The 25,956-nt window shown below is 39.0% G+C and overlaps 3 protein-coding genes across 5 annotated transcripts; 1 reads left to right on the top strand and 2 right to left on the bottom strand.

The window, feature by feature from the left end:
• Positions 1 to 2,285: 2,285 nt before the first annotated feature.
• LOC110850995 lies at positions 2,286 to 11,140 on the bottom strand. Its single transcript, XM_022098616.2, has 8 exons — positions 9,652 to 11,140; positions 6,396 to 8,142; positions 6,297 to 6,326; positions 6,198 to 6,209; positions 6,070 to 6,128; positions 5,451 to 5,616; positions 4,808 to 4,934; positions 2,286 to 4,598 (listed from the first exon to the last, which is right to left on the bottom strand). The coding sequence occupies exons 1-8, from the start codon at positions 11,138 to 11,140 to the stop codon at positions 4,452 to 4,454; spliced, it is 3,777 nt and encodes a 1,258-aa protein (XP_021954308.2). The 3' UTR covers positions 2,286 to 4,451.
• Positions 11,141 to 15,500: 4,360 nt separating this feature from the next.
• On the bottom strand, positions 15,501 to 17,888 carry LOC110850766 (beta-1,3-galactosyltransferase 6). 2 transcript variants are annotated; one of them, XM_022098313.2, is made up of 4 exons: positions 17,747 to 17,888; positions 17,497 to 17,579; positions 16,614 to 17,417; positions 15,501 to 16,541 (listed from the first exon to the last, which is right to left on the bottom strand). In XM_022098313.2, exons 3-4 carry the CDS (start codon positions 17,399 to 17,401, stop codon positions 16,319 to 16,321), a joined length of 1,011 nt encoding a protein of 336 aa, XP_021954005.1. In that variant the 5' UTR covers positions 17,402 to 17,417; positions 17,497 to 17,579; positions 17,747 to 17,888; the 3' UTR covers positions 15,501 to 16,318. The 2 variants fall into 2 exon arrangements, with proteins under 2 accessions (XP_021954005.1, XP_035708733.1); XM_035852840.1 differs by having other exon boundaries at positions 17,686 to 17,821.
• Positions 17,889 to 18,152: 264 nt separating this feature from the next.
• LOC110850765 (GATOR complex protein WDR24) lies at positions 18,153 to 22,234 on the top strand. Of its 2 annotated transcripts, none has more exons than XM_035852839.1 (13): positions 18,153 to 18,892; positions 19,026 to 19,258; positions 19,349 to 19,455; positions 19,564 to 19,721; positions 19,800 to 19,881; positions 19,940 to 20,110; positions 20,179 to 20,239; positions 20,313 to 20,488; positions 20,576 to 20,686; positions 20,769 to 20,847; positions 20,933 to 21,440; positions 21,508 to 21,766; positions 21,861 to 22,234. In XM_035852839.1, the coding sequence occupies exons 1-13, from the start codon at positions 18,781 to 18,783 to the stop codon at positions 22,030 to 22,032; spliced, it is 2,229 nt and encodes a 742-aa protein (XP_035708732.1). In that variant the 5' UTR covers positions 18,153 to 18,780; the 3' UTR covers positions 22,033 to 22,234. The 2 variants fall into 2 exon arrangements, with proteins under 2 accessions (XP_035708732.1, XP_021954003.1); XM_022098311.2 differs by having other exon boundaries at positions 19,567 to 19,721.
• The last annotated feature ends 3,722 nt before the right edge of the window (positions 22,235 to 25,956 follow it).

A 25,956-nucleotide genomic window follows, 5' to 3' on the forward strand; every position in this document is an offset into this window, starting at 1 on the left:
AATTTTATGGCTTGGGCATGAGGAGCCGGCACAAATATTACGCTTATAATCAGCCAGCTTTTAAAAATAAAGTATCAACCATTATTGTATGAATTTTATCATGCACATGCAAATGTACGTACATCTACATAAATCTGTGCATGCCGTATGTACATCGCTACATAATATGCATTACAGAAGTCGAGTACCAAATAATGCACGTGCTTTTAAAACATTAAGTTACAAATCTAGCGATATATTTCCTGAGTCAAACCATCAGTCTCATTGCTGTACAATTTTTTCGTACTTTTGCTAGGTTTGCAAATACTTTACTTTGGATTCACAATCCAAAAGGAGGGATACACGCTGATAATCGACGCAGTTGACGCAGCAAATTTCTATTTCATCTGTGAATCACAAATTGTGATCTTTTGATTATGTTGGTCTCTGCGTTTTCTTGGAATTGAATGTGGAATACTTGGTTCTTACTGCGTGTCCCGTTTGGTAAATCATCACTGACGTATGTCACATGTATGGATGTGCATATGTATCTGTACATAGGTTCATATGTACATACTTGTACAAAGTTCTGAAGTTACTTACATACATGTACACTGAACCTTCGAATAATCAATTTGCTTATTCAACCATTGTCTATAGGGAATTATGTACATAATTATTGGCTCATTTTTTACATGACTAATAATTTTTGTGAAAGCTATGATACTCATATTATTTACTACACTGGATGCTAAGAAGAGGAAAATTTCCAAGATCAAAAACAAACAAAAAATCACATAATTATGCCAAACTAAATTCGTAGTTGAGTCCGGCAAGTTCTGGACCATGATTTCCTGGTATTTTATTACTGCCTTAGCATTGGAGCTTTATTACCGAGATAAGAAACGGAAAGAAATACAATGCAGAAATGTTGCATACTTCTTGAACCAGGTTCAGACTCTTCTGTGCTGCATACCTCCCTCCCAATAATGCTAATTGGCCTCTTGCCAACAAAAAATCATTCCGCTGACAATTGTGTGTGAACTCCGACGTGAAAGAGTGTATGTATGAAATGGATAAAAAGCACCACGACATGCATACATTACACATGTACATTCGTCGCACATATTACAAAATCGCCCCCGAAGGAGAATGTCCGTACATATGTACGTATGCATAAATTTTCGAGGAGAGCATGCTCCAATCAATCAAATTCACGCCTAAAATCCAGGTCAACCCTTCCTGCGTTGGTTGGAGACAATGAATAGCAATTCAATTTGGAAATCGTTCATTGGATGGTTGTCCTCTGTGTTCTTGGTACTTCTGCCTGCCTGCCTACGCCTTCAATGAAAAAGCACTGTTGAACTTCCGCAATCCACAATTTCGGCTGTCACGTACCTATGTAATCGTCACACCTCTCTCTCTCCACCCATCGAGTTGACGCCTGCATGATCCACACCACGTCGTCATCACCCCCTTTCTCACGACTTGGACAAAGTTCGGGTTAATTGCAGCGTGACCTTTTTATTATTGTTTGATGAAGAATGAATAATAATAATGCTAATGAATGTCAAAAGTACTGACACGGAATGACTTATTTGATACGTCACTAATAATTGAAGCTTTTGGGCTCATCATCAAACGTCAAGATGTTTGTGTGAACAAATCCAAGTTTACAAATACGGGTGAAGAGTTTAGTAAATCAACCGCTCTGTTGTGAAAACTGGAAATTGCCCTCCTTCTTTATGAACCTCATTAGCAGACCAACTTTACGACACTGGTTTCACAACGTTCAAATTCTTTGAGTGGTTGTCACAAATTCTGTACATGCCAGTACATTAAAGGCCTGCGTGGGGAATTTTTATTGTAAATGACGGTTGCATTTACTTAAAATTGTGTACATTTCCGGGTGTTTTCTTGGCGTGTTTATATATGCAATTTATTAAAGGATGATTTAAAAGTTTTGCTACTTTTTTAATTCATGTATAAAAATAATTCTGTGACCTTGGTTTGTTCCCTTGCTTTATATTGACGATGATCATGATTTTATGCTGCAAGTTCCGATTCATGCAAAGTTAAACCATGGGATCAACCTTTCCTTCAACCCACAACATGTACATGTTGCCTAAATGTATGTACATATTTATGTGCGATCTCAAGTTGAGATTCTCAACTATTGCAATGCAAATGCAAATGCAGCCTTGTTTTCGGAAGCAAGAATGCAAAAAGGAAAAAGTTGAATGCCTAAAGAGCATCTTGAATGAGGCACCATTGACACAAGAAAATGAACCATCAACACTTCACACTTTGAACATTCAGCACGTTTATTTTCAACCACATTTTTTGTCGCTAATCCACCAACAACTCAACACATTACAATGTAGTAATTATAGTCTGTAGCCGAAAATTTAAGTGGAAATGGTATAATACAAAAGATTTCAACGTATCATATTAAGAGATTCTTTAGGTTAATTTAAACTACAGCTACAAATACTAAATAACGAGAAAAAACCCAACGCACAGGCTTTATTTGTAACCTAAATGATTTCACGAGTTTGTTACAACTTGACTTTATAATAATTTAGGTAGATATTTTCGTAATTGCAAAATAATGATTAAATATATTTAAGTGCCACGTACCTACATAGTAGATCACTGTATGTACATACAAGTAATTTCGTAATTAATACCAAAAGTAATGATTACTATAATCTAATAAATGAAATATTCAAAATATGAAATAATTTTACTTCCATTTGGTAAAAATAGAAGCATAAATAATGAATCTGTTAACCACAAAGAAAATAAATAAATACAAATTCATTCTTGTGCAACGCCCACCACAATATTAAATGCCCCAATTATTTAGTTAACAACATACTTATTATTTAGTTATACATAAAGTTACGATGATTGCACAAAATAATCATAATAAAACATTTTGTAAATAGTATACCCTTTTCTTCACGTCTTTAAATTGATTGTTCGAATGCATTTTACGTATACCTTTTCACATTAATTACTTTTGTAATTTTTCCTGAATCAACTGTTTGGAAACGTTCTGAGCAAAAGTGATAATCTTGTGTAAACTAGGACTTACTAAATCTATATAAAATCTGTCACCGGGGACGAAGGAACCATACAACAAATACAAATAAAAGCATAAAATTGTTCCAAATTGCATTCCACCCTCCTCCATTCCCACATATGTAATAAGTAGCTTTTATGATTTTTTAAGTACATTGGCATGCCTGCGTAACAACATGCATATAGGAAATGACCTTTACATTCCCGTCCTATTCCACGTGACATGGTTTAACATTCTTATTATTATGATGGAACAGGAAACGTATAGTTTAGAGAGAGATGCAACAATACTTGTGACACTTCCTACTTGATTTATCATTAATTAATTATACTATTGGTGACCCAGATTAGATTTGGACTTTAACATTCACTATTACAGCCTCTCAGCATATTTATATATATTCGTGCACAAAGTGGGAGTATGGGGATGGATGACAGACGTCGATGAATAACGGCAGCAGCAGCAGCAGCGTACGTATTTAGAACCGTAGACGAAAGGTCACAACGAACAAGGTTGGGAGGAGGAAAAGGGTGTCAAATGTGAGTAACCTTTTCTCTGAGGTGAGGTTGCTGGGTGATTATCCTGCATTGTCCTACTCTAATTTCATTGGTCCGAACAGTGGCCAGTCACACAATTAATCACAAACAATGCTTTCTTCAATTTCCACAATGTAAACTCAGCCCTCAATTCTTGCCTTGATTGATTGATTGATTGATGAATAAGTGTTGATGAGGACGACTCCTATTATGACCAAACCAATCAACCAACAACATTGTAAGAAAGCATGACACGATTGGAGAAAGCTGTGTGTTAGGTATTGTGCATTTTTACACCTATCAATTATACCCCGCCATCAATTCGCACATGAAATCCCAACAATGCACCGAAACCGCCCCCACTACGCAGAACTCCGAATTCTTTGCCTTACCTTAAAACGCAAAGTGAAAATCAATAAGTTTGGCATAAATTCTCAAAGGAATCATCTGAAGTAAAGAATATGACATAAAGTCTTAAAAAATAAACATTAATTTAAAAACTTGACATACAATCTCAAAATAAAAATGTTTTCGTGCATTGTTGGCATTTCATGACGGAGGTGTGAATTAAGTTAGGAAATTGATGGGTGGGTAATTGACACTAAATCATCCTATGCGAAGTCTTCTGGCAATGGGGCACATTGAGAACATGATTGTTCAGAGTTCTAAAAAAATGCTGTGCTTTGGAATTGTGCTTTAACCAGCTTTCTGAGAGGTAGTATGTATGCATGTGTGTAGGTAGGTAGGTAGGTAGGTAGGTAGGTAGGTAGTATACTCTAATGAAGAAAATATGTAGTAATCTCGGCCACGACTGGAAGAGAAAAAGAGAGAGAAAGTTGTCAGGTTTACTAAATATTTTTCTTGGATTCTGCTGATGTCCAGTAGTTGTACATTGAGGATGCACTGCATGGTGGGGGACCATAGCTGCCTCCACTTCCAAACTGGTTGTAGGAATTCACAGATGAGGGAACATTGGGGCTGAAGGGACTCTGCAACTAGGTTAAAATTTAAAGTTACGACTTGACAGAAAAAAACGATCAGTACGAGTGCACCGCAAACATTAAAAAAATGGTCAAAAAATGCAAAATTCACTCAATGATTTACTACTTGATTAGAAATTACTGTCAACGCAAATTACTGTTTTTTTTTAGATTTCTTAACTCTGGTGAAATTTAAGAGATGAGGTAAAATGTAAATTGCATACCTGGCCAGCAATATGGGAGTACGCCAACCCTTGACTTCCAATCGGCGTCCTAGTGACTCCTCCCCCAGACGAGGAATACGGAAACTGAGGGGACCCTTGCATACCAGATAGTCCCCACGGCGTAGACCTTAATTTTGATATAAATTATGGTGTAATTTAGTTCATACATACATTGCAATCCTAGATCACACCAATAACTTGAACCCATGCGTATACACGTGCAAAGACTCTTTTTTCTTTGTCATGAAACTAATTGGGCTGAAAACAATGGCATTTAAAACAAGGGGGTAAATTGACAATTTGCTGTTTACGAGAATGAATCCTTCACTCATTTCATGGTCAATTAGCTCTGAGCACGGTGAGCATTTTAACAAGCCAAGCTGAAACTGATACATACTCACCAACTCAATTATTCCCTTTTTATACTCAAGTACGCGTGTATACCCTGGCACGAAACTAGGAAAAGGTAGGGATCCTATTATCGACAACTAACCTCTCTAATGAGGTGGAGAGAAAAAGCTCAAAAGTTGGCGTATTTTGTTTGCCAACGAAGAAAATACAGGAGAAAGCAACTAATGTTCATCCCCATCAGCATCACATCTATGTTAACTTGAAGAAATGCAGTATCAAATCTCAATCTCACCCTCGGTAGCCCGGAGCTCCGATGAAATTGCTGGGGACATGGAGAGAGTTGAAGTGGTCGGCCAGGAAGCTTTTGGAATACGGAGGAAACCTGGAAAGTTGTCTCTGCTTCATGCGTTTCCTTCGACGATAGTTTCCATTTTCAAACATTTCGCCACAATCGGGAGCTGCAGAAATTACTTTATTAGTTAAAACCACCACGTTAAATATTAATTTCTCGTGTATAAATCAACCTCCCATCTGACATCATCCTACACGAAAGCGCATGGTAGCATTACATTTGGGAGAGACAAATTAGGATGAGATAGAATAAATGACGAGGATGTGCGCTATGTACTAGGTTGACAATCTGAATTATCTGATGACAGATTTATAGCTGGCAAATGACAAACCTAACACCCCAGTTTATTTTGGGTTGCACTAATGTCGGCAAATAAACGGGCATATACATTGCCTTGGTTCTTTATTTCTCCTCGTCTTCCTTCCTCCTTCATTTAAATATTTCTTTACTAGCTAACTACACACACGTACATAATATCCTATGTACATATGTATGTACGTACCACCCCTAAAGCTGTATGCATTCTACTGTACTTATTTTGCAAAAAAATACAACTTACCCAGAGTCCAATCGTTTCCTTTTCGCTCTCCACCCCCTGCACGTGGGACCTTCAGGAAACTATGTATAACAAGAAATATAAGTACACCACCCTTTTACAACACTTATTAAGCCCATAGGAGCACTTACCACTCGTTTAAACTGAAAAAAAGATAACCCATCCATCATTAAATATTTTTACTTTAACAAATTAATTCATTTTAATTTCTATTTAGAAAATAGACCAACCTTAAATTGTGACGAATGCTGTTTTGCCAGCTAAACGGGTAGAGAGTAAGTTAAATTAGTGATAAAAGTGATGGAGAATCATAGCTTATGAGAACTTACCCCTTTTTATTGCCGTTCTCAAAGTATGGGAATTTTCTGCTAATGTAGTTGTAAATTTCGGAGAGGGTAGCTTTCTGGTTGGGACTGTCTTTGATCGCCATGGTTATGAGGGCAACGTAGGAATACGGAGGTTTTGCCGATGGGTCTGACATGTCGCCGTTGGAATTTGGTGAATTGGTACTCGCACCTGATGGCGCATTTGACGAGTTGGACTTCGAATCTTTGGCGTTGTAGTTATTGTGGCCACCACTTCCACCACCATGAATGGAAGCAAATGGGGAGTCTTGCTGACTTACACTGCTGGATCGGGGAGGAGTTGACCCATCAGAATCAGAGTTGGCGTGAGAACTGGACATTGCCATTGATACAATGTCCATGGGACCACCGCTTCCCTTCTCCAAGTTGTTCCCAGGATCTGATGCAGACGTTGATGAACTATTTTTTATTGACGTTACCAATGCGCGAGACATTCCATACGCCACAATGGTTTTCGTTATTCCGACACCTTCTTCTGGGCTTTCACAGCTCGTGTCGACGGACGTGTGGTCGTGACTACCTACGATCTGATTTCCTCTTCCTCCTCCTCCTCGGCTAATCTCATGATCACCACTACCTCCCTCGTGATGTCGGTCATCCTCGTTCATAGCATCATCTCCGTCATCTCCATCATCTCCGGGCAAGTCTGGACCATGGTGACTAAACGACGAGTGAGGAGGACGACTCAGAGAGTGTCCCCCATAGTGAAGATGTCCATGAAGATGGGTATAACTTGAATGGTTGGGTGGCGAGTGGTGTGGTGGGTGGTGGTGTGGATGATGATTGTACTTTCCTTTCATGTCTTCACTATTAAAAACCGGGAGCCGTTCAGGGATCAGATGTGTGTACGACTTGAAGATATCGGGATGCTGGGACAATGGATGATGAGACAATGTGTGCTGACCTAACCCTTCCTGCTGCTGGCAAGTACTCAGTTGTTGGTGCTGATGGTGGTGGTGATGGTGGTGGTGTGGTGAATTGTCGGATGAATGTTGATGAAACTGGGAATCTAGTGGGGAGCCAGTTGGACCATGATGATATGGGGAAGGGTCCAAGATCTTCTCCGATTTTAGGGGAAAGTAAGACTTGAAGCAAGAAATGGGCATATTCATGTTCATGTTGTCAAAGTACGGATCTGGTGGAGCACTTGGAACTGGGTCAATGTACCCTTCTTGGAAAAGCCCAGCGGCTGGGGGAGAGTTGAGTCCAAACTCTCCAGCCGTCGTTTGCTGCACGACTGCAGATGCAGAGAGCAAAGGGGCACTGCTGCTACTGCTGATGGTCAGCTTGGTTGGAGAATTGGGGGAGGAAGATGAGGGACTGGTCAAGGGAAGAGGAACGTTGCCTTCCTCGCTGTCCAATCCAGATGCGTTGTTCTCCTCGTCGTCAAGGTATTGAGAAAGCGTGGCGAGGTTGCCTTTCTCCCTCTCGCCGATAATCGTGGTGACAATGGACTCTTTTTTTATCCTTGGGGGAATGAGAGTCGTTTCCCTCAGTAGACCGTTGTGGGGATAAAAATTGCCGTTAATGTCACCATCTTCACCTTTATGGGCAGTTGCTGCTCCCAGAAACGGGGCCTGGACGCCGTTGGAGTTTTCGCTTTCACTGCTTTCTCCTTGGAGTAGAGCCCGACGTGGTTCGGAAACTACGACCTCTTCTCGCTCAATGTGGAGGGTGGAGTTGGACCCTTCTTCTAAACACCAATAGCCACCTATGCACACACGTGGTCAAATAATTGACATTATCTCATTGTGAATTATGAAAAAAATTGGGTGCATTTGGAGATACACATGCTAGCCAGCAGTTCTCTATGAAGTTGCAAAATATGCATAAATTTGGTCTATGAACACTATTGTTCTACCCGCTTATGCACTTTCGCACTTGTTAATCTTTTTGTAAAATTTTATGATGATACTTTATACATGTATATTTTAGCTAACAAGACTCTTTTACTTGTAAACTGAGCCTGAGAAACTCTAGCCAAAAGAAGTGTGTCGCAGGGAGTGAGGTGAGGGCACAATTTTTTGAGAGCTACTGATAACAAGCAACCAAATACGAAAAAGAAATGGAAATTAATGGTACGGTGAAACTTCCTTCAGTTTCAGGTTTGTTGATAGAGAAAGGGTAGCAGTAGTAGTATCGATTTGGGTATCGTATCCGATGTCACCCTTAATGGACAAGTTTAGTAAGGAAAAGACTCATCTCGAGTCACAATAGGCCTCCAATGTCAAAAGTCGATCTTTTTCCACTATAACTAACAACGTTACTACAACTCGATAACGCTACTGAAACAGTGACGAATCGAACTCACTTTTGATTAAAAAACCATCCAGGTTGAGGACATATTGTGTATTCGAAAGATATAACTTGGCTCATATTATCTGCATACACTGAATCAAGGAAGATATACATTCGCCATTTTTCTCACCAAGTTTTCGAAAAAAATATAACTATACATTAATCAGCATGAAAATTGCAGGATGCATTTGCTATCCAAAGAGATTAGTTGTTGTTTTATCTTTCTTTCTATGCTGCAATAATGGGCGACGCAAAAAACACAAATATTTTCCTTCGTCCAATGCAATGTGCCAAACTAATGGTAATTCCATCCATGTAAAATATACATGTTCGAGAATAATGTTATTTCTTTCTACTTAATAACGGAAAGAAATTCTAGTCAGTTCGAAGAATAACTTGGCATCAGGAAGTTAGTACCTGCCTGTTAGTCGGCGCAGAAACCTACCTTCCTTCCATCCTACAAAGACCTACCCTTCTCACATCCCACTCGCCCAATCAGAACGAAAGGTACTCCCATCATCATCATCCCGATATCTCAACATCTACTTTTTTATTCTTCGATTTCCTCGTTTTAAATTGTGTTTACGACTCATGCGAATGTATGTAGATTTTTGCGGATTTTTCTTTGTAATTTTTGATTAATTGAGGCAATGCTTTACTCATGATAATAAACACAGACACTTTTCTGATCATTTCTTGTTTTTACTAAATAGTTTACCAGTTTGCTTGGTCTCATTATGCAAGCTTTCAAAAGGATGCAATGTTACTGTTACACTGTTATTATTATAAAAAAATATCATCATGCACATAAAACATTCAACATTCTTCAATGCGCATGCATATAAAAGTAGGAACGGATCTATGAGTATGAGTAATTAGGAACAAAAGCAAAGGGGTGTTTTATGTAGGTGTTAGTTCTTACCTGCTTGGTTAACATAGTTGCTCGTGTGACCACCGAATATTATTGGGTGACCCTGGAACTGGTGTTGATATTCTAAATCTCCCCTCTCGCCCCCTGCCTGATGGTGGTACGAGTCGGGGAGCTTATCCTCATAGTCTGGGTACGACTCATGGAACCTGATAAGCTTCGGACCACCGTCTGCAGGATCCATAATGTATGCCACGCGATCCTCAGGGAAGTGACATCCAGCTGCAGAAGAGGAGCCGTGAAAAAGTCGTGATTGTTGCTGCTGGTATCCTCCTTCCCCAGTGGCAATCTCCATATTTGAGGATTTCGGCTTCTCACATTCTTCCGTGTCCGTCTCCTCTGTTGAAGCTGTCTCTTCGTTTTCATCCCCCGCTTTCACCTTTTTGTCACCTTTATTCATATTTGGTCCGTCGCTGTTGCTGCTGTGGTTTGATTTCCCCCCTTCGCACAAATATAATGGAGGGGGTTGTCCTCCCTCCTCCTCTTCCTCATCTTCCTCCTCGTCGTCATCGTCGTCATCGTCCCCCGCATGGTTAATTCGTGCTATTCCTGCCGTCCGACTTCTCGCCAAAGCCATTTGTTCTGCTTGGTAGTTGCGTGCAATAGTTTCCAACTCCTCCTCATAGTCATCTTCACAGTCTTCATCCCCCGAATCCGTAGCAGATGAGGGTTGACTGTCTCTACCTGGACTACGAAAGCCATCGTAATGAACATGTTTTGTCGGCGTCGCCTTCGTCGTCACAATAGCAGCAGCGGTGGATCTAGTAATTCCAGAATTTGAATAGTCAATCGCCTCGCCACCATCGTCGTCGTCGCCATATTCTTCTTGATGACCTCGAAATTCTCGAAAGCTGTAAGGATACTGGCCATTTTCGGCGCTCATGATGTGTGGCGCATCATGAGTCGTTCCACCCTCTTGTTCAGCGATATATGCAATACCCTCTTCGTTCACGACGGTGCCCGGGTATTCAGCAACACCACTATTAGTGCTGTTGTTGTTGTCTATTTTACGGGTTTCTTCTTCCTCCTCCAGCTCTGTTTTTACTTCGGAGGCATTTTCCACTGGATCACTGTGGGTGTCATCATGGTCATCATCATCATCATCTTCATCTTCATCATAACCTTCTTCTAGCGTTGGTGTCTCCTCAATTACTAAGTCTCCATCGGGAGAAGCTGAATCATCAAGTTCATCATCGTCATCATCATCGTGCTCTTCTGAACGTTCGTCCAAGCACAATTGCTCTTCGTTCTCATGATCTTCGCCCATTTCTTCTACGTCGTCTTGGCCTCCCTCGTAACTTTCTTGGGGGCTGCTCATGTCGTAATGTCGCAATTCTTTAGAAGTTGAATTCGCGGCGTGATGCTGTTCAGATTCAAAGCTACAGCCGTCACCACGACCCGTGCAAAGGTGAAATTCGGGGGTGGAAGTTTCCGAAAGGATGTTGCAGTTGCTCACTTCAATCCCCTTTTCAAAATTTGGCATTAGAAAAATTATTCATTATGAAGCTAATTTTCATTAAGAAAAACTAACTATTTGTTACGAATCAACTTCTCATGCCTCTAAAAATTATGTCGCATTGTAAATTTGCAATTAAATTAGTGTTTCATTACAGCATGCCGGTATAATAATAATTAGAGCAGGGTTCATGCGCATTCATGCAAATTTAATTGTATATTGAGCACAAAAAATAATTACTTTGGTTTGGTAGGGTGTAAAGCATAAGTAAATACGTAGAGTGAGTCAGGTAACAGGGGACGGGGAAATTGAGACGAGTTTAGGATTACGTTTCATCATTTATGTAGAAAATGTCAAATCGTCGTAACAAATGACGATGCAACCTTTACTATGTCGTCGTGATTGTATTACTGAACAATTTCAAGAAGGTTTAGAATTTCCTAGCTCAGCAGCAACAGTGCTTCTTGAGAATAGGGTACGATCAGCAGCACAAAACGACCGATCCAATCTCACCCTACCTCAAATATTTATGTATTAAGAAGATGCAGCATATTTTCCTTGATTTGTAAAATCGGTAACAAATATTTGCATAATATGATTTCTTTGATGCATCAATGACCACTATTTATGAAATATTTATGACGAAAAAAATTTATGTTTATGAAATTAATCAAAGTTTTTCTTTACCGAAACCAACGGTGAACGCTGTTGATTACAATCGATAATTTCTCCCGGATCAGCGACAGCACTCATTTCTGCTCCCAGAATTTTGATCACGTTATTATTATTAATATTATTATTATTGTTATTTTTCGATATTATCTTTTCGGCCACGTGCACATTAAATAGCGTAATCCAGTTTTTATTGAGCTATTAAACGACCGAAAATATTTTTAAACGTCTCACTGTTTTCAAAACAGAGTATAATTTATACTCTCAGCCGTTCCACAAGTTCAAAGTTTGTACAACAATGCTTATTTATTGAATGGGGACAAATAAATTTAAATAGGTAGCAGCAGAATCCTCATGTCACAGAGAACGTGGACAAAATGGTTGTTTTGCGATTAAGTGTCAATCCAATAAGTTTACTTGTTTCATTTAATCCTTCTCTCCAAACTCTGGGACACTTTTAGATGTTTATTTTATTTATTTAGCTCTAAACTATAAATATTTTGTGATTGTTGTACTCAATCAGTCTCGAGTGAAAATATACGTCTTTTACACTTCAAAACTTTTAGTCTCACTTGTTCAGTCAAGGAGTCTCCCCGAGAGACGCGTCGTCGTCGTCGTCGTCGTCGCGTAATAACAGTGACGGACTAACTGACTGGCCGACCACTTTTTTTTCTAAGGAGCGTTTTTTTTCGATAGTGCGGTACTGATTCAGTTTCAAGTCGAAGTTGACTTAACTCTTTCTCGGACCGTGCCCTGCAGTGGACTGATCACAATTTGCATGCCCCATCTCTTATCCTCTTCTCCTCTGTCTCTCTCTGCGAGTATGGTAATAAAATGAATGTAAGTAGCATTGGTAGCAATTCGCGGAGAGAGAGAGAGAGAGCCAGATCGGTGGTCAGTAAGAGTACGAGGTATGTAGATAGTCACTTGATGGTCTTCTCATCGTCAGTTCGTTAGGAGGGTGTAGATGTTCGTCTAATTTCTGTATTCGAATCGAGGGCAGTGATTGTTGCGGCGTAAATTAGTGGTCGGCCCACAATATGATTTTCTAATGTAACACTCGCCGTTTCTACTTTGCACCCCCACACCCTCCTTCCCGGCACGGAGAACAACACCTTCTTCTCATTCCTTGCGTAATGTCACTGCCAATTAAGCCTTTCACTCCTCCTCCAATTAAGCAACCCACAAATTCCACGGTAAAAAATGGTAGGACTAATTAATAATTATTATGCAAAGCGGCGTAATAAATAAAATCTCAGTCTTATTGTCCGCAACGGAAGTGATGTCTGCTTTAATACCTGTGTATAACTACCTAAGAAAAATGTATTATTTGAAAATTGTTTTCAAAACAGGGTTTCTTCTAACTAGTCGGTATTATGTAAATAAGACGCATCTAATGCTAATAAGAAGACGAGATATTTTTCCGAATGTATGTATTTGTCCGGGGGTAATATGAGCCAGGAAAGAAATTGTTGACAAAATATCTCTTTCTCTCCTATTTCTTTTTCTCTTAGAAAGAAAGAAGACTTGTAATTCCTTCCAAAGGGTAAAATCCTTCCCAACTAAATCAGTAAAAGTACGTACGTTTGTGGAAACGGCGACTCACTTATTTAGCAGAGAGGACAGATTGTGAGAGAATGTATTGAATGTGCAAGAGTTGATCCCTAAATGCTCATCGTGAGGGGATGTTCTCCAACAAAATGAACTGAACCACAACAGATCTGAAAGTGCTGGTGCTGGTGCTGAAATCTTGTCACCGATTTCGGATTGAATCCTTTATGCGACGTGATCACACTTTAAAACCCCAACTTAGTCTTTGAATGGGCAATAAATCGTGTTAGGCCGTTTCGAGAGATTTTTGTCTTTAACTACGAATTATTTACCAAGAGAATGGCCAAACACTTTGCTGTTGTAAGTTTTAATACGCTATAAATATCAGCTAGCTTGAAAAAAAGTTGTGGTGCATGATCCAAATACATATGCATTTGACTACATATTACATACATGAGTTCAATTACCTAGTTAACCTGGTAATATAAGAGCAATCTTCGACTGTGTCAATTTTAAGCTATATTTACATACATGCAAAATTTACAATAAAGAATGGCATATAATTTATATAAAATACATATAGAACTGCTACAAATTGTAATATGTGCATATATCGTCTTATTTATTTCCTTTGCTGAACATAAGTAATCTATCCCAAGTAAATATTCTGGAAACTTGCTTGATCACATCGGAGCCTTAAAATTAGTCGCTTGACAATGTCTTTCATTTTAAAAAATGTGATCCGAGAACACTTATTCATGCTAAATCCATACGTAACACAATACATTTTTTCTTAAAAGCTAAAGCAAGGTATACAATGCAAAGGAAGATCTCTGTACCAAGAAATCAACAGAGCGTCAAATTTCAACAGTGGTTCAGTTGGCCATCTTAATGACTCTTTCTCTCAATAAAGATTTGAAATATGTGACAACGACACGCCATTAAGCATATTGCTGCTGCTACTACCGGGATGAATACAGTTTGAGTCATGGCGTTGATTCACTTTCCTGTTGACCTAATGTAACACACAAAGTGCGTCAAATAACCCATGAATATTTGGAAATTATGTGATACGAATGATCTCAACAACACGACCTCAGCACTAATTTGGCACAAAGATCATGAATGAAAATGTCTTAAATTACTTTATTTAGCCCTTAACCAGTCCAAACTCCTGACATGCACAGGATTCATGCATATCAAAACCAGGGTCAGTATTCTATTCATTTTTTTAGCACTGGCTTTGATTTTCGATATTTTCTGCCCATCCTAATTCAATAGTATCGATTTTTGGCAACTCATTACACCAATTCCAATGAAATCTAATACTCATTAAGTTTACAAACATGTCTTTGTTTTAACTAACTTAAACGGTAAGCCGACACCTGCACCATTCATTAATTTTTTCAATATATTTAGGTACTAAACAGGCGTTTCATAGGTTTCGGTAATAAAGGCGAAACAATTTTTATGAAGGTGTCACATAACTAGATTTCTCAAACTAAACGTGGCCTAATTAATTCCAAGTATTGATAAGTTTTCATAAGAAATGTTTGCAAGCGAAGGAAAAATTCTGACCGATTCCTTCCCGATATGATATTCTTTATACATTTACATATTTCTAAAAAAAACTTCCTTTCGGTCTGTATTATGTAAACCCGAGGTTCTGGTGAAGGGTCTCTTATTTTATGCATTCCAGTTATTCGGAACCACCGTGTGTCAATTCATTAATAAGTAAATTAAGTTAAAAAGTATTAAAATAAATAAAATGATTACTTAAACAGCGGTCAATAAATTAAGGTGTTTGATATGAAGCATAGGGGTTTCCTGACCATTTTTTAACTTTATTTGGGACTTTTGAGAGAGCCGGCCTCGTGGCAAACTTACATCATCCGATGGACTTCACTAACTGACTGGAGGCGACGGACGAGAGCAGCAATAATAATTTTAGAGATGGTCCACAACAAGGAATAACTTGACACCAACTATTACTTATCATAGACGGCGTCTGTTGAAAATATTTTTATTTGCACCCACCAATCAACTCGTGCTGAGGATGGGTGATAAAAAGTAATGACTTAAAACGAGACTTGAGATCATTCATTACATATTACATTTCGTAAATTGTGCAGATTTTTCAAAGTCAGAGAAAACAACAAGATAATACTTTTTTGCAAATAATTTCCTTTATTGCTGTTGATAAGACATTCATTTTTAATTGTCATTTTCCACAATAATACTAATTAAGCGGAACTGTCAGTACCGATGATAATTTGATGTTGGCGAGGCAGAGTGGCAAATCGCAAATCTAGGAATATTAGAGAGCACGTCGACGTCATCCTTTCGCCGTCACAATGGAAGAGGGTAAGTAAGCTATATTTATTACTATTATAAATTAATCTACGTACATACATTATCATCTTTATATTGCGTTTCTTACATCGCATTCATTTTGTCATGTGACTAACTTAGTTTATGAAATGAAACATAACAAAAATCCCATTATGTAGATGTTTACATTTGGTTGTGCATAAAAGTGCGATCGAGTTTGACTAGGTAAAAATCGTAGGTAGGTAGGTAGCTAAGTTGATATACTTTGATTGGAAGCCGTACTCGCCAGGATATAAATTGTGAGGCGAAGAAGTTCTTGGAAATGTGATTGTGTATAGTTTTTTGTTGGAAGAGTAGAGTCATTAACTGACTATTAGTCAAAACAACCATTATCCACACAATGCAATCATAATATTCAAAGGTAAATGATGAGAATTTTGCATCAAGAGAAATGTCCAGGGTCTTTGGAATGCCAGGTGTTGGTCGCATGATATGTATCTAATTTTACAGATACCATTTCCATTTGGCTGAATATCTTTATCGAAATTGAGGTGGGCTAGACCCTATTTCTCTCGGGGTGCCATATATATTAACCTTAAATTGGCGGACTTGACATGAGGAATAAGTCGAGATAATTGCATGTGCACAGTCTTAGGCAGAATTTAAGGGGTCCCGCTGACAACATTTAGATGGTGGCAGATTCCAATCATACTGATAAAACGGACGACGACGAGTTTCATTTGTGCAAAGGGTTCCACTAGAAATTAGTTGTTTGTAGCGTCCCACCATTTCAACTTGACTTATCTTGTGCTGAACAATGTGCGCATTGTTGCATCCTCGAGACTCAAACTCTGTGTCGAATTGAACATCATGTCTGCAAATATAAAGATCATTATTAGTCACATCACAACCTATGCATGCATCGTATTCAAATGCATGAACCTACTTTTTCTCATTAATGATGGGCGCTAGCCACGTTCCCACTGAAACGTCTTCATTTCGAAATGGCCTCAGCATAGCTTGATTCTTTACTATAAAGTCGGTACATTTCTTGCTCAGAATATAGCCCCCTCCTAGGGCGTAGGGTATATAGAGGTCACAAAGCTCATAGTCGTCCTCCTTCCATTTCCCCTTCTTCTGGACTCGTGCTCTTCCGTCAAAAAAGCCCCAGTACAAACACGTATCTGCCTCTTGACCAGCTCCAACGTCCTTTTTTCTGGCCAATAATTGAGTTGTGATAACGTCTACTCGCGCAAACGAGTCGTCATCACATTTGAGCACATATTTAAACGGGTAGGCTATACTCAGGTGGGACAGCCCTTGACTCAATTTCAATGTCAGATTGTCATATGAGTCGACGAGGTCAGGCAGGATGAGTAAGTCGCCAGCCACTGTTTGTTCTCTTTTAAGTTTTTGCTGTACATCTGGATTAAGACCTTCGTTCCCCACCACGAAGAAATGCTTGACTTTTGTGTAGTCTGGGTTTAGTTTGAGCCAGGTTGATCTGAGAGTGTTGCGACGATCAAAGTTGTTTGGTGCAGAGATGATAAGGATGGCGAGGAGGAGGAGAGGTTGGTGGGTGTGAGCAGAGAAGTCTTCTTGGTCCAGGTCACGTTCCAACTGAAGTTGATGAAATAGAGTAAGCCACGAACCCATGCTAAATCCCCCAATGAAACATAGAAAGGAGCTTATCGGGAGTCGACCCCTTGTCAATAGTCGGTCACTTAAAAACATTTCGATCCTTGTTTCTCTGTAAAAACATAAATATAAATAGTGTATAACAACACAAGCAATCAATTCAATGAGTGTGTAATCAAATATAAACATACATTTTTATCTATCTTTGGGCAAGTTGCAATTAACTTGATTAGTCGCTCAGTAATATGTGTGGTGGCAATGGACAATGTCATTCCTAAAGATGAAAATAATTAAAAGATCAGAAATAACAGTTCATCTTGTTAACACATTTTATTATTGACTCATGTAAAGAAAAGAAACCAAGAAGATAGTGTGTATACATTTTAAGATTGATGCATTTGAATTTATAACTTAAAAGAACAATCAGCGACCAAAACTTACATTTAACTTTAACTAAAATTTTTATTTACAAACTTTCACAAATGAAACACACATTATATCTTCTGCTTTGCTATTTATTACATACAACTGCACATGTTTACTTCCGTCTTTATTTCCAAATTATCAAAATGTTATCTTATCCGCACTAACAAAACAATCACAAACAACAATTAACTGATATTCGACCATTTTTTATTTCTTATCCCCACGAACGAACATTCTTCATCCTTCTTTCAATACAAAATCACTACCGACTTCGACATGTTACCGCCACGGCAGTTCTTTGCGAGAAGAATTGACGTTGTACTGAACTTGTATTGCGCTTAAAGAAAGCGCAAACACTTCCTGAAAATAAAAATATTTGAATGAACAAAACAAAACAACGCATTTACATTACATAACGCCTTGTTAACACATTCCCAAGTCATAAGTTGCAAGTACACGGCGGATGAAAATACTCATTACAGCAAATAGTTTAATGTTTCCAGTGATAAAAAGTTTGTTGAACTGAATCGTGAGAATCAAGGTTATTTGGATTGAATGTGAAATACGCACGCTACTAACGATAAATGTGGACTTACACGTGTAATCGTAATCTAAAAAATTAATGTTTTTATACCGAGTATAACAGTGAGAAAGGGCCTGCAACAAGGCCTTTTACATACGTTAAATTCCATCATTAGTGTCATCCCATCTTAAATATATAGATATATATATTGTCTTGATTAGTGGTGAAAGTAGTAGGAATGGTGTTCACAAAAATGACGATAATTAACGTTAAAGTTAATTGTGGTGGGTTGTTGTTAAGTTTACAAAGACATATGCCGGATAGAATTAATTGTTTAAGGACTAAACAACAGAAAATAGTTAGAATTATAAAGTTACCGTAAACGCTACATGAAAGTTGACAAAAATCAGCATAGTTTTACATATATGTGGCCGAATTATTCAATAATTGTGATTATGAAAATGTAATACATATGAAGAAATAGTTGGTTGAAAATTTAAATATAAGTTAAAAAGGAGTCATAATCATGCAAAAAGATTACACAAATCGTTCAATGAGCTTTGCTCTTGGCGATGGTCCAGCAAATGCGTTAGCCTTGTCGAAAGATAACTCCAGGGTCGTCGTGGCAGGAAGAAATGGTACAAACATTGCTTTAATTAATGAGAATATAGGCTGCATATTACGCTTGTTAGATATATAAATTGACAACGTATTAATGTGCATATGTATTTTTAAGTACTTCAAAATTGATTGATTTGTGCGGATTTCTAGTATTCAAAATCTTAGCAGTGGAGGAGGAATGCTTTGTGGAAATTCTAAATCTCCGAGTTGGAAAGAATTTGAATTTGAATTATTCTTGCAACGATGTCGCATGGAATCCTTTGGACGAAACTATGATTGCCACTGGAGCTACAAATGGGGCTGTCGTATTGTGGAATTTGTCGAAAAATACGAGAGCCAAACAAGAATTTGTGTTTCCGGATCATCAACGAACGGTTCACAAAGTAAAATGCATATTATATATTTGGAAGGATTACAATTTATTTATGTACGGACGCACATGCAATTTTAACACATAAAACGGACTATTTAAGGTCTTGTTTCATCCCACGGACCCCTTTATGCTTTTATCCGGAAGTCAAGATGGAACTGTAAAGTGCTTTGATTTACGGGGTAAAGACTCAAAATTGACTTTCAAGAGGTATACATATGCTATTATTATGCTTATTATATTACCATATCATCATTTAACATATTTTTTAGAACTTAATTATTTCTAAATAAATTTATCCTTTTCCTTGTTCTTAAGCAGTAACTCTGAAAGTGTCAGAGATATTCAATTCCTTCCGAAGAGTACAACGTGCTTTACTTCAGTTAGCGAAAATGGTTCTGTGCAGCTTTGGGATCTTAGAAAAGGAACAGAGCGACCGTATTTGACTTTCACTGCACATTCGGGACCTGTTTTCAGTAAGTTGTAATATTTTTATTTCATAATTTTTTACATTCTATATCTATATAACTTGATCCAATTTATAATTAATATAGCGTGTGATTGGCATCCGGAAAACTCTAACGTTCTTGCAACTGGGGGACGGGACCGTGCAATCAAAGTCTGGACTATTGGCAGGTATGCAATGGATATTGAAAAATTTTAATTCTGAGCAACTGACATTTGATTTTTGCAGTGTGGCAACATTGGATCATACCATTCAAACCGTGGCGTCAGTAGGTCGAATAAAATGGAGACCTGGAAGAAAAAATCACATTGGGAGCACCTCCCTTGTTGTCGACACTAGTGTTTGCGTGTGGGACGTGCGTCGCCCCTTCGTCCCCTTTGCCGCCTTTGAGAAACACAAGTATGATTATTTTGGTACAATTATATGTTTGATAGTTGAATTAAGAAACTGATTATTTAATTTTGCAGGGACGTTGCAACAGGAATAGTTTGGAAAAGTAGCCCTCACGTACTTTTATCTACGGCTAAGGTAGCATACTCACCATCAAACTATGTTGTACCATTAACTATTAAAGTAATGTACTATTTGTTGTATTTTGTAGGATTGTATGGTTTGGCAACATGTTTTTAGGGACGCTTCTCGTCCCGCTTCTAGAGCAATTCCTCAGGCGTTGGCCATCAATATTCGTCGAGGAGAAGTTGCGCAAGCAGTAACTGATAGATCAGGACTCGGAGGAGGCGAATCATCAGCACCTGTTCCTAAATTTCAGATTTTTAAGTATGACCTTTAGATGTCAAGATATCACATTCTTCTAATACCATAACTTATTTTTCTTAACTGGAAACATATGTATGTAACTTTTAGCCGTAAGACAACCACCCGCGAGGAAGAATTCCACATGGCTCAAAGTCTGTTCTTTACGTATGAAGTTGGTCGCCTACTTCGAGAGGGATCAAGTGTCGATTTGGCGCAAAAGTACTTAAATTATCTCTTTCAGATAGTTTTTACTTTAGAGCAATATGATGAAATGTATTAATCGAAATAAATTGTTTAATAGATACTCCTTGACTGGGAAAAGTGTAAAAGAAGTTTGCGAAAAGAATGCTCAGCTTGCAATGTCTGCCAAACGGCCTCAGGTATTTGAGCTAATATTGTTATTTGCAAACGTTATTTGTTTACTACGTTCAAATACTTGATCATGCTGAATTTGTTCAAATTTAGGCTGCTTTGGTCTGGGAAATATCCAAGCTCTTCGTCCAGAGTCTGTCAACATCAGACTTGAAAGCAGAATTAGTAAAGAAACCAATCGACCCAATATCAAATACTCCTCCAAAAGATGATCATGAAGATCATAACCTATCCGATGAGGATATTAACAACAATTCAAGTTCTGAAGCAGAAAAGCAGGACATCCTAGCCGAGATTGCCTCAGGACTTCATGTCACTCAAAATCTGTTTATGCCAACCGCTCCGACGTATGATTTTCAAGTACAAGAGGACTGGCCCATTCTACCAGCTGAGGCCTTTCAACACCGGCATGAATTAAGAGAAGGGTCCTCGCCTCCAATACACTTGGAAGATTGTTCCTCAAGAGATAATGAAGAAGCTTTGGAAACTGTCGCAATTGAAAATCGCACAAGTCAGCTCAAAATTGCACCATTTCAACCTGTCCCTCCATTTGACTTTTCCGGACCGTTGATGAAGGCTTTAGAACATCATGCCAAAGATGGTAAATTATGAAAATTTAAATAATAAGCACATTCATGTTCTAATTCACTTGGTGCATGGTTTTATAGGAGATGTTCAGACTGCAGTTTGTGTATGGATTGTACTGTCAAAGGTGTACAAGTTGCCGATAAAGGCACAGACTTTAGAAGCTTGGTGTTACGCCTACGTAGATTTTTTGCAACGAAATCGCTTGTGGACTTATGCTGCTGGCGTGGTAAAACATTCCGGAGTCCTTGGAGCCATGTCCCAGGAAAGTACAACATACCTCATTAGCTGCGGAAAGTGTGCAAAGCCATTGACACAAAAGGCTGGCAACTATTGTGATAAGTAAATATAAAAAATGTTATATACGCTTTTTATATAAATAACTCATTTTTGGCCATTTTGCTAATCAAATTCCTTTATAAATGTACATACATAGATGCAGAAAAACGGTTGCACGATGCGCAGTGTGTCACGTAAGCGTTGCAGGTCTGATGTCTTGGTGCCAGGGATGCGGTCATGGTGGTCACGTAAGCCATCTGCGACAATGGTTCACCAAGCACCAAGAGTGTCCCGTTGGATGTGGTCATTTGTGCCTCTCCTATGATTAAAATGATTCAAAACATACGTACACATAGTCAGCATACTTACTTACGAGCTTCAATTAACTACAACAACACAATATCTGACATATAAATTAATTCTTAGAGTGTACCCTACCACTGTCACTATATATTATTATATTCAGATATTGACCATTTTTCTAGACAAATATAAATACATTTTTCATAAATAAATTGCAAATCAAATCTATTTTGGCAAATGTTTACTAATCTCCACATTTGTTGCATAGACCGGTAGCGTAGATCCCAATTTCTATACCACAACCATCGTCATGCACAAAAAACCTGTCACCCACTCAAAGTGTGTACTTTGTATGCATGCATACCTAACTATATTAATGCAACTACACAGAGTGTTGCCCGGACTTATTGGCTTTTAGGTTTTTGGTCCACCACTTTCTCCTTCGCTCAATGGCGGTATTGATTTGTGTCCCTGCAGAGGAGAAAGTATCCCAGAGTGGGGAACCACTTAATGAACCATGCAACATTTGCACATCCATCCATCTCCTATTTTTAGTCCACTTCGCCTCGTCCTTCCATCCACACATATTTTCTAAGACTTTTTTTTGTTACAAAAGAGCGGTACTCGGTTTCGTCCCCAATTTCGCGAAATGCTAGCCTCGCCTCGACCTCACCACCACCTCCAACACAATCACCGACATGAAGGACTAAATTCGTGCCGCAATATAATACAGATATTTGTTGGCCAAACAAAAAAACAATTCCTCTCCTCATCTCCCCGACTTTCTTTTCTTTCTTTGTGTCCCAGCACACCACCACCACCACCAAATTGATCCAGTATTCTTTCACAGCATGTAAACGCCGCACCGTCACTCAGCCCATACGAGTTCTTTGGCACTTCTTGCCATCCATCCACGTTTTTTAATTATACGAACAGCAAGAAAGCAGCCAGTCCCACCTTCTTCTTCTTCATCTCTGCGTGATCAGGTTTGCAATTCTCGAATTGACTGCCGAGTCACAACCTCGCTCTCTATTTTCGCCTTTCTTTCTACTTCTCAGAAGTCCTGACAAAGCCCAAGCCGGCTCAGGAATAAGACGAATAAAAAGCCAAAGGTGCTTATTGGATAGGCGCAGGTAGACGCAGAGGAGGAGGAGGAGGATGTACAAATAATCAATCTTGATCCATCGTTATCGATGCATGTCAATGTAATACAAATCACGTGTGCTTTCACCACAAGAGAAAGAGGCAACTTGAGATTTTCAGAGAACTACACATTACCTCCACCACCACCAGATTGCTGTCCAGCAACTTGCTCGGTTACCAGGCAAGCGTATATTATTTTCTTTGTAAATACATAAAGAAAAGATCCAATTTACTCAGCTTCCAATTTTCTAAGAATAACCAGGGATAACTTTCAAGTATTTATTACATGAGAATAAATATGTTTGCGTACATTCGTATAATTCTTCCTCCAGGGTTCTTTCCCTTTCTCTGTCGCAACGGTTGTTCACTCTGGGCTGCTCGCCTATTGTGCAAATTAATCCATCTCCTCCTCCTTCTCGTGACCTTTTCTCGGAAAGTTGTATGGCCTAAGTTCTATACCAACTGAGGCTATTTGCGAAAAAGAAGACGCAAATCTGCAAAGTCTCAATTTAGAAATGTCTCCAGAATTTGTCATAATACGTACTTGTTCTATTGAGCCGGAGCAGCCCGGCAACGTGATGTGACGTGTGGATGAATAAAATTTTGTCAGAATGCGCGACAAGAAATATTCTGACCAAAGAAAGAAGACTAATGAGATGTTTTATCGCGGAAGCTTCATTCAAGAGACATGACATGACGCAAGTGGTGGTGATAGACGCTTGACGTTTCCTGTTCTTTCACCACCAAACTATGGGCTTATTGCTCGTGGGGAGTCTTAAAATACTTATTTTTACTAGGACCGCTTATTGAGTAAAATTAGTGACATGATTGCTGCACTGCTGTTGCTGTTCCACTTTCTCCCATCATCTTCTTGTTCGTCGTCATCCTCTCCATTTGTTGATGATACCTTTCACCCGAGCGAGCGGCATGGAAATGTCCACCCGTGTCCACTGGTCACTTTTCTATTTTTCCACTTTGGAAAAATGCTCCAAGAAATAAGTAATAATCCCAATGTCCATTTTGTTGGTATTGTGCAATAGATCAGAGCTCGGGGAGCGAGAGAGGGATGAACATCTGTCTCTGGGATTTATTACCGACAATTGATGCCAAAATGATATATATTTAGCAGGTGCCCTTTGACATTTGTATCCTACTGGGAAATTTTTACCTGGATCGGGCCATTTTCATTAGCTTTCTCTTTTTCTCATTTTCTCCCCTTTCATGCTGCGCTGGATAGAGAATCCTCTGCAAAAAAGCTTATACTGAGACTTTGAGCGACGAGAGACTAAAGTAATTCTTCTCAAGAAATATACATAATAAAAAGGCCAATATAATATAGAAAAGATGTGAGACTGATTTTGAATTTTTTTTCGAAACGAAGGAACAATAAGGTCTTGAATCTTCTTTGTCCAATTCCTGAGAACTGCTCCTCCTCAAGGAATGTCATCATACCGTCAGACAGAATGATGCTGAAAGATGAGATCAAAGAAAACAGAAAACAGAGCCAGAGAGTAATGGAGAAGAGATGGGAAATAAGCAAGATTTAAGTTTTCACAGTCTTGCGTATGAACCAATTGAATCTTCTTCGTCTGCAATATCTTATCTCGTCGTCGGGAGAAGAAGCAACATGAAAATAATTTTCTCCCGTCTCAGGTTTCTCATTGCACAATAAACTCTACGGCCAGCAGCAGCAGGGTCCCTCATCTCCTTCGCTAAAAGAGCGAGTTTGTTGCATAAAAGTTTGCAGCTGATACACCTTTTACATTTTCAACCGTTTTTTTACTACCCACTCACTCCGTGCACTCAGCCTTAAACAGTTTACTTTTTTTTTACATTACTTACAGTTCCCCCAACCACCACGCACATAGCTTTCTCACCACCTCGTCGAAAATGCAATGGACAAGTGAGACCCTGATGTTGATGATGTGCAAACTTGCCCAATTCAAAGTTCGTAAAGTTGGCTGGTATAAGCACCAAAGTAAAGCTTGCTTAAAAAGGCTGGTAAGAGAGGACGAATCTTCTTCCATCAATTGGTCGCGGTCCACGCTGATGCCTCAAGAAGAAAACGCTGTCATCCGTTTATTATCTTTACTCATGCAATGTCTACTACCCACCACACGGAAAATGCACAGCCTGTGTACCACCATGCAGGAGGTCCCATTCTCAGTTTTCAGAGATCCACACTGAAACTATGTATGTATGCTCAAACTCTGAAATCTTCAAGCTGTAAGATTTTGAAAAGTTAGGAAAGCAAACACACGTAAAAAGGAATATCTCTAAGGGTGGAGGGAAAAGAAGTTGCTGGTTGAGAGAGCATCCGTGAATCCCGACTGATAACAAGGAACAATTCTGAGACAAGTTTTTGATAATAATGGTATGAATGGGTAACAAACATCACTTGCAGCGTTTCAGAGACACGGTTTCATTCCCTACTTCTACTACTTCTACAACTCCCGTCTACCGCTCCAAATTACGCGACAAAGTTTCGGACGACCTGCTGCTGCTCCGGCTTCACCCACCGTGCCAAAATCAATGTGACAACAATAAGGCTGGTGATCATTTCTTTTTTCTCTCTCTTTTAACTGCTGCCGTATGGCCGAGAAGATGTGATATTTGCATGTGTGAAGAACGGTTTGCTTAAACACTCCCTCTACGCAGCTTAGCGGACCGCAAAGCAGTGAGCAAGCAGCAGCAGTTGTACGAGAACACCGGATGGATCTCTTCAGCTGGGTCGACATCGCATCTTGCTCGAGCTTATACTTAGAAGAGAGGAGCTTTAGAAGAGAGAGAGAATTGAGACTCACTCA

This window comes from Folsomia candida, unplaced genomic scaffold, assembly GCF_002217175.1.
Source record: "Folsomia candida strain VU population unplaced genomic scaffold, ASM221717v1 Fcan01_Sc006, whole genome shotgun sequence".
Taxonomy (NCBI): domain Eukaryota; kingdom Metazoa; phylum Arthropoda; class Collembola; order Entomobryomorpha; family Isotomidae; genus Folsomia; species Folsomia candida.